At 48.4% G+C, this 8,527-nt stretch overlaps 2 protein-coding genes across 2 annotated transcripts in view; one reads left to right on the top strand and one right to left on the bottom strand.

Annotated features, from left to right (window-relative positions):
• The window catches only part of RTF2 (replication termination factor 2), a 41,780-nt gene that overhangs the window by 14,558 nt on the left and 18,695 nt on the right, over positions 1-8,527 (top strand). The window lies entirely within an intron of this gene.
• Positions 4,037-8,527, bottom strand: part of GCNT7 (glucosaminyl (N-acetyl) transferase family member 7) — an 11,863-nt gene continuing 7,372 nt past the window's right edge. Inside the window, exon 4 of the mRNA XM_011370168.2 lies at positions 4,037-4,402. Coding sequence (XP_011368470.1) covers positions 4,176-4,402 — 227 coding nt within the window. The 3' untranslated portion in view covers positions 4,037-4,175. The remainder of the gene's footprint in view (positions 4,403-8,527) is intronic.

Below are 8,527 nucleotides of genomic sequence, written 5' to 3'. Positions count from 1 at the left end.
GGCCTCTCTGGGTGTCCCTGGTGCACCTGACACCTCTCTAACTCTGGCTGAGCCCCCGAGAGCGTGGACCCTACGCTCAGAGCTTGGGCAGGCAGGGTCTGGTGAGACTTGCTTTGTGTTCTCTGTGTTTTTATGCTTAGTTTGTATTTATGGCAAGGGGTACTGCTTATGGTAGGAGCACAAAGTTAACTTTTAAAGTAAATTTAAGTAAAAACTGTGTAGATTTAAAGAAAAATATTAAGATACTGACAGTACCTTTGGCAGAGGAATGCCAGAAGTTTGTGAGATGCTGTGGTAAGTGACGGGGGTACATTGTGGGGGGACAGTCAGGGTGTGGAGAGGACACGGGGGACAGCCTGCTCAGAGTGAAGAGGCGGCCCAGGCAGCCTCTGGAGAGGGACACAAGCAGCAGTCACAGTGTGAGCGGGGCAGGACTACAGGCCTGGGCGTGTGGGGCAGGGAGAGAGGCCAGAGGTGTGAGTTAGATTGGGCAGTGGCAGCTTCAAGGGCCAGACCGAGGAGCAGGTCCAGGTGGGAATGCAGGAGGGGCCATCGGTGACCCTGGGAGTGTGAATGTATAGCCCTGTGTGGGTGGACAGACAGCAGGGAAGGAACAAGAGCAGGAGTTTGACAGCAGGTGTGAAAAAGCCCGTTGAGACGCATAGTGAAGGAGCAGGAAGTCGGCCGGCGTGGGTTCCTTTGAGCAGGAAGGGACCCTTGCATACTCTGTGTCTGCGGTGTGTGTGTGTTTAGCACGTAGTACGCGGGGTGTTGTGTAAGTGTTAGATGCACTCGTGAGTGCTCTAAGGAAGTCTGCTTGGAAGAATGTAGATAAGAGAAGGTGGGAGATTAAGCAGAAGTTCATTACCAAAGCCAGACGTCCTAAATCAGTGGTTCCCAAACCAGGCTGCACCTTAGAACCACTCCAGTAGTTTGTTAAGTTCCCATCCACCACCCCAGACCCGCTAAATCGAAACCTCTAGCGTGGGTGTGGACCCTCATGGATTTCCACTTTTATTTAAGAGTTCTCAGAATAATTCTAATGGACTTTCAGGTTTTGGGGGGGGGGTGCCCACTGATCTAGAGCAAACTTTTTTCCTTGTACCCAGAACAGTAGCCATCTCTTAGATTGGTGCATAGTTTGCCTTTGCATTGGCTGACCTCAGACGTCATATTCGCAACCATGCTGGCAAACATACATAACAGCTTTACGGAGAAGTTTATTTTATGGAAATGCAGTGTTACAAGGGAACTCCGAAACCGTTTTGTGGGTGCTTGGGAAATTTTACTGAACGCCGGCACACTTGAAAGTCTGTACCCTGAGCACTTTGGTGGAAGGGAAGGAAGTGGGAGAAAGGGGAACTGACCGCGTCCGGGTTGCACAAGGAGAAGCCGGAACCGGGCGGGACCAGGAGCGCCAGCTCTTCCTGTCTCCTAATGGGGTCGCTGTGGCCATCGAGACCTGCTGTCCCTGGCTGTCAATCAGGAATATCTCAGCAGGGAAATTTTCTTAAAAATAAATCCGTTGTCAGGAAAGCAAGATAATAAGCATTTTTCATTTATATAATTTACATTAAAACAGTGTTTGCGTAGCTGGATTAAATACGTAGCAGTTTGCTAGGGCCGCCATAGGGACTGCAAACTGGGTGACTTAACGGAAATTTGTTGTCTCGCTTCTGGAGGCCGGAAGTCCGAGATCACGGTCATGGCAGGGTGGGTTCCTGCTGGAGGCTGTGAGGCTGGGACCTTTACCATTCTCTCTCCCTGACTGGTAGATGGCTGTCTTCTCCCTGTGTCTCTTCCTGTCGCCTTTCCTCTATGGGATCTGTTCGTGTGCAGATTTCCCCTTTTTATAAGGACACCAGTCATTTTGGGCCCACCCTAGTGACTGCAGCTTAACTGATGTCTGCAATGACCTGGTTCCCAAAGGTCGCATTATGATGTACCTGGGTTAAGGCGTCAGCATTTGGGGCACAGGGGGCAGTTTAAGCGATACTACTATTCAGTTTAGGGAATCATAGGGCACAGGCATGCACTGGAAAACCTGAGCAGGAGTCATTGATTGATCGATTCATTCATTCGTGTGACCAGTGTTTAGAGCCTGTTATATATCACTTATGGCTCAGGCACCAGTGCTGGCTTGGGAATATCACTCACGTCTCTCGGCTTTATATATAAAAAATGAAGGAATTAGAATAAATTCTTGGATGCTTTCCTTTTAGACCCAAATTCCAAACAATAACATTTTTTAACGAGGAAGAAAATTAAGTGAGAAATTTGTATACGGCTATCAGGAACCACACTCGTACTACCAATTTAAAGTCTCTTAAGTTTAGTGATAGCATGTCAGCCACGCAGCAGTGGTGCTCATCGCTTCTCACTTTTCATTGGCCAGAACTGTCAGGTGGCCACACCTAACTGCAAGGCAGCCTGGGAAGTGTAGTCTAGCCAGACGCCCAGGAAGAAGAGGTGAAGACCGAAAGAAAGGCTGAAGGTACAGTTTCAGGAACTGTCGTGTATTGGGAAAATGTGAATGGAGTGAGATAAAGCCACAGTGTCAAAGTCCAAAACAAACATATGTTTTTTAAATTTTATTATTAATTTCAAGTATGTAGTACATGGGTTACACATTTATATAGTTTGTGAATAAAACAAAATTTTCACTTGTTAGGTAATGTCTGAAATTTAGAGAAACCGATGTCAAAAGAGCAGCGTCAGGAAGCTCAGTGATGCGTAGGGCATGCGTTGTCTCTACTTTTCAGTCTAGCTCCATCTACATTTGGCTTTTCAATGCAGTAAATGAGTCTCGGGGACCTGAACCAGCTCTGGTTCTGTGTTCTGAAACACGTAGCATGTACACTTGATTTCAGTAAATAGGGTCCAAAGAGATGTAGTTGCTAGGTATTTTTTTGTTTTCACTATAAACAAATCACTAGCCAAAAAATGAGTTGTATTCCCCACTGTGTTCTTCCCTTCTGTAACACGAGACACATTGGAGTAATTACAGATTGCAGAGTAAATGATGCGCTTGTTATTCAAAGCATGATCCGTGGTCCTGCGCATTGGCGTCACCTGGGAGCTTTCGTTCTCTCTTAAGAAATGCAGATTCCCAGACCTGCAGAATCAGAAGCCGGATTCTGACAAGATCCTCAGGGGATCTGTATGCACACTAAAGTTTGCGAAGCGCTGACCTAGGTTTTAGAGACGTGATCAGTAGCTTTGACTCGCTAGCCTCTCTGGCTTCATTGATTTACTCTGTGTGATGGGTGGGTGAGGTGTATGGGTGTTATAAAGTCAAAAAGTAAAACAGAAATTTGCACTCAGAATTTTTTTTTTTTGAATTCTTTTCATGGGGTAGGTGAAGTGGAAAGGGGAGAAAATAAGTTAGAAAAGGCAGGGCATCTTCAAAAGTGATTGTCGAATTCTGATTTTCGGCCTCTGGCCTCCAGCTTATTGTAGCTTTCTGCTGTCTTTATGGTTTGGGGGAATATTAAGCCTGGGGAACCGCATAATATCCAGCACAGGCAGTGTTAAACTTTTACACATAAGATAAATCTAGTAGAAAAGTTGCCCAGCAGACTCTACATGTTAGCGAGAAAGTTCTATTTCCAGAAAGCTAGAGAAATTATCTCAAGATGCCTATTAATGCATTGCTTTTAAGATACAGTCCATAGCAATATATTTCAGACGTTTTTTACATGTGGTTTAATTTTGTTCTTCTACTTCACAAACGAACACAGAATTGGACTGTAGTTGGTTCTGGTGCTCACGGAGGCTGCTGCTTTGTCCGGGCCTGCTGGCCTATTCCGCTCATGGTGGCGGCCTTGCCTCTCAGCCTCCCCTGCCACCGCTTCTAACAAGCCGCGTTCTCCTTCTCACCTGAGCCTGATCTAAGTTCGGAGGGTCTCGATCTTCAGCAGCTGTTAATGAAGCGGTCAGCCCTCCAGGTGGCTTCTCCATCTCTCACCAGCAGTAGCTCGAGTTATTCTTTCATGATTTTTTTCTCAAAACTATAAAAGTGGCCTGTAATCAGTAGCAAAGTAACGTCAATAGCATTTTTCTAAATTCATCTTTGGACAACCTTGTATCAAAGAATCATTTTCCCATCTTTCTCTTTTGGTCGAATGTTCTCTTATTTCAAGTCAAGGAAGCAAACACGTCTTACAAATGCCAGCTCAGCGGTTCAGTTTCGCATTAAGATGACTCCGCTGCTGGAAGCGCCAGTGAGGGTCCGCGGGAACCTCCGCCTGCCGCAGCGCTTGGCGTCTGTGCCGCCGCTCCAGGCACGTGACCGCGGTAGGGTCTGTGGAGGAGTCGAACTTGCTGGCAAACAAAGAAGACGACCGAATGATCCACGGCAGGTCTCCTGGTCCGTACACACAGCTGTCGCCGACGTAGCGGCCTGCGGAGAGAGACCCAGAAACTTAGTCACCTTCCTTCCCGCATCAGTTTACAGCCACACAGGGTCATCTTTGAGGGGTTCTGATTAAACATGACTGCCACGGTCGTTCGACAGGGGCTTTTAGGGTGAATCTTGAGTTTATGATGGAACAGAAGTTTCCTGCTTTCTCAGTGATCTCTAAAGTGTTCTGTGGCTACGTTAGGTGAGCGCCGTGGCATCCTAGCTGGTCATGAACACGGGGGAGGTAGCAGCGTCCCCTCGCCTGGCAAAGTCTAAACTCCCGGAGCTCTGCGTTAAGTTCCGTTAACTTTTCAGTCTTTTCTTTCACGTGGGCAGTTCACAAGAGTCGCATGGATTTTAACAGGCCATTGCTTCGGTCCTTTATCAGTGATGTAGAGTGAGTGTTTGGTGTAAACAGATTAAACGGGAATGACAGAGAATCCAGTGCTGACTGGATCCCTTGGGGATGAACTCAGTAGCCTGGTGGTTTCTGGGCCTGGTGCTGCTCGGCGCTTCTCACTCCCTGTCTCTGACCCTCCCTCCGACACTATGAGGCGGTTCCCATCAGCGCCCGCAGTTCGCAGACAAGTGAGCTCGCTCTCAGCTCGTGCGTGAGGGAAAGTTCCATCCGTTTTGGAGACCTTCCTCTTTTCTCCTGTCCGCTCTGCCCTGCCCCTGCCCACGCCAGCCCAGTCACCCCACTTCTGAAAGCCATTCTTCAGGAAATGTTATTAAAAAGAGCTGGCGTCACATGCACAGAAATGTGCAGTAAGGCTGAAATAATCAGAAAGAGCCCTTCCCGTATCGAGCAAGTCCGCAACCCGCAAAGGGCCTGGCGCTGGACCGCGGTCAGCGCTGTGTGGGTGGCCGCTGTCGTCGATGTTGAAACCTTTTTAAGTGATGGACATTCTTGGTACAGCGTCATAGATTCTCAATAGAATTACACGTAACCAATCGAAAAGTATGAATGTGAAGACAAGCAGTGTGAAAAAACTTAGGACGGTGAAGGGAATCAGCCAACCTTGATCATGACTGGACAAGTGTGTGATTTATATACGTGCGGGTTTGAACTGGAAGGGACACACACAAATGGAACGTTCTCAGAGTCGCGTTAGTACTGATGCTGTTTTGGTGATTAAACGAGCTCTTTGTCTCCGGTAGTAACAGGATGGCTGTCACTCTGCATGCAGGGCTGGGCTGTACCTGGGAGTCGTCGTGAGGGTTGACCGCAGGCCCAGAGGGGTTGACCACACTGCCCCGGTGACAGTGCTCAGCTCCTGACGGTGGCTGACCCTAATGCTGGCCACAGATGGCCATGTTGCCGCTTTCCTGGTTGGTCGGTTTGCACACTAAAGCTAACGATGGCAGGAACTTTCTGAAGTGTTGACTTTTAGGGAATGCTGATTTTTAAGATTTACAGTAACTAGGTTTCCTTACAGACATTGAAATATTCAGGTTGCCACTGTAATAATTCTGAATCATTACTTTATTATTGCTGGCAACAGCCCTTGGTGACTTTCCGTACCATCTGCGCACCCAAGGGAATCACATTTTCGAGAGGAGCCTGAGCTCCCTCTTTTCCTGAGCACGCTTTTACTGGCCGCGCCAGTCCCTGTGGGTGATGGCGGTGAGCTCCTGCTTCCTAACGGAAGGCCAGTGGCTTGTTCGCCTGCTGTTTAACCGTCACCACCTTGCTCTGTGAGCATCTGCCTCGTTGAATCAGTGCTACCTTTTTAAAGATCCTAGAGATCATCGCAGCCCCTGGACCCTGGTACCTGTTGTGAGTGTGGCTGTGTGCATGGCAGCAGGAACCGCCCGTCTTTGAACTATTTTGATATTAGAGTTTACATTTTTATTTGTCTACAGCCTGTCTCTTTTAGGTCAGTCTTCTAAACAGCTCAAATCGGGGTGACCCTAGTCTATTTGGCATGTCCGATCTACTGTATTCAAACCGAGGACCATACCCAAGTGCACTGTTCACATAGGTAATGGTAGCCCCGTGCAGCAGCACCTGGGGTGGCCTGGAAGCTGCTTGCAAACAGACAGGGCGGGGCCGGGTCCCCCTGGAGAGAGGGTGCTCTGCCAGGGCCACCGTCACTCACGGATGTGCCCTAGTTCTGCATTCTCTGTCCACCACCGTTTGCGGCCCCAGCAAGTTCAGGCCGTTGCCTTCCGCGAGTGCCCCCAGCGTGTCCACACATCTCGGCTGGACTGGTCACAGGGCACTGTGAATTGTTCACCATCCCTTTTCCCTTCCCGAGACTGCCCGCTCCTCGCAAGCAGCATCTTCAGACTGGGCTCCGGGCACGTGCAGAGAGTCGGCACGGACAGCTGGCAGGAAGCAGGAATCGTTCCCCGGGAGCCAGGTTCTAGCTTTTCGACTCTGTAGATATTTTCCCCAAAACCCATGTGCCTGAGAAGTCTGCAGTGAACCACTTCTCCAGACTTTTCACAGAAGAGGAACCAGCTCTCCTCCTCCCCAAATCATGCCTTTGTCTGTTGCCCTGGTAACTAAAGCCTCTGGGACATCAGACAGAGGGGCAGAGGCATTCACAGTGCTTCAGGTCACTGCTGTGGGCAAAGCAAAGAGACCCTCCTTCAGCGAGACCATCTCAACTGTGAGCGGGGCACCTGCGTTATCTGAGTGCTTAACATTAAGGTTTCTTTGCAAGGTTTCTGCAGGGATGCATATTAAAACATTTCTTTGAATCTAAAAATGAAATCCAGCTTTTTCAGAGAGAAATTCAATCTTTGGCTTGACGAGCTTGGCCATGGAGTGCCTCTGCCAATTAGATCATAGGACAGAGGTGGCCCGTAAATTGAGCTTAAATTAAATCTATAGCTGCAAGATCCTGATGAAAAATGATTTAAAACACATACAATTTATAGCAGGTTGGAAAGCACAGCGGTGCAACATTTAAACCTATAGTGAATTTTTGTCTAGTCTCTTTTTAAGGAGCATGCACGCAAAACGGGTGTGAAGCCTGTCACTCTAGAGCAGCATAGGAACTTCCTGCAAAGGGCCAGAGGGAAACATTCCCTCTGGCCCTTTGCAGGAAGTTCCTATGCTGCTTTCTTGTCGTAAACAGTACAGTAAGTCAACAGGCACAGCTGTGGCCAGCAGAACTGTGTTCGTAAACGCGGGTGGCAGGCAGCCCGCAGCTGGTAGTGGGCCAAGCACACTCTGGAGCGCGTGCCTGTGCTATTCGGTTTCCTGTTTTAATGGAGAGACCCAGGGAGACACAGGGCTCATTTTTAATAGATAAGTGAGTTTGAATTCTAGGAACAGGTGGGAAAAGCCGGATCCCTTGTGTATTTTCATCTTAAGACTAAAAGTTGCAGCCCTGTCGCATGTTTACTTTGAACATTTATCGGCCTGAACACTTATACTTTGTGTGCTTTTCTGTGTGGCTCTTATACTTTAAAAAAAAAAAAAAAAGTTGTTGACAGTTGACACCATGCATTGGACCCCCACTGATTCCAGCGCACTCTGAGTCTGGTTGCCAGTCTCATCCCTGTCATTGAGGCAGCAGTTGTATAGTTTTTGTGACATTTGAAGACCTTTTTTTGGTTTCGTTTTTACCTTTACATCCATCGTGAACCTTCCCCTCCTCGTTTCTCCACTTAATGGCTCGAATGTCGCCTTCCCAGCCAGCATTGGGTGTGGCACCCGGAGCATCTGCGGGCGGAGAGGAAGCAAGAAAGCAGAGTGGGACCCAGCTCCTCAGCCCCTTTAGTGCCAGTTCTACCTCGCTGTCATTCCATTTTCTCTAGACACGATAATTAGGACAATGGAGGCGAAGTCCAGCCTCGTTTCAAGTGCCATCCTCTGATAAAAGGCCAGCACTTTCGGGGGCCGGTGGCCTGCTCTACACTGGCAGTAGCAGAGGGTTGACCGAGGCCTCTCCATCTTTTTAATTAGATTTCTTTTTCCATTTCTTCCTCCGTCCCTAGTAACTGACTTGATGTGCACTGTGTGCCCTTCGTGGTCGTGTGCGGTCTCTTTGGATTGTGTTTTCTCCATAAGAAGCCTCTGAGGTGATTTGAAAGTAGGATTTTCAGTACATGTGAGAGATTCTAGAAGGTCCTAACCAGTTTCGGCTGGATTTGTCTGTCCTGTCATCT

Source organism: Pteropus vampyrus, unplaced genomic scaffold (genome assembly GCF_000151845.1).
Source record: "Pteropus vampyrus isolate Shadow unplaced genomic scaffold, Pvam_2.0 Scaffold162, whole genome shotgun sequence".
NCBI lineage: Eukaryota > Metazoa > Chordata > Mammalia > Chiroptera > Pteropodidae > Pteropus > Pteropus vampyrus.
Note: the sequence above shows the minus strand (reverse complement) of the source record. Positions and strands in the feature narration are given on the sequence as shown.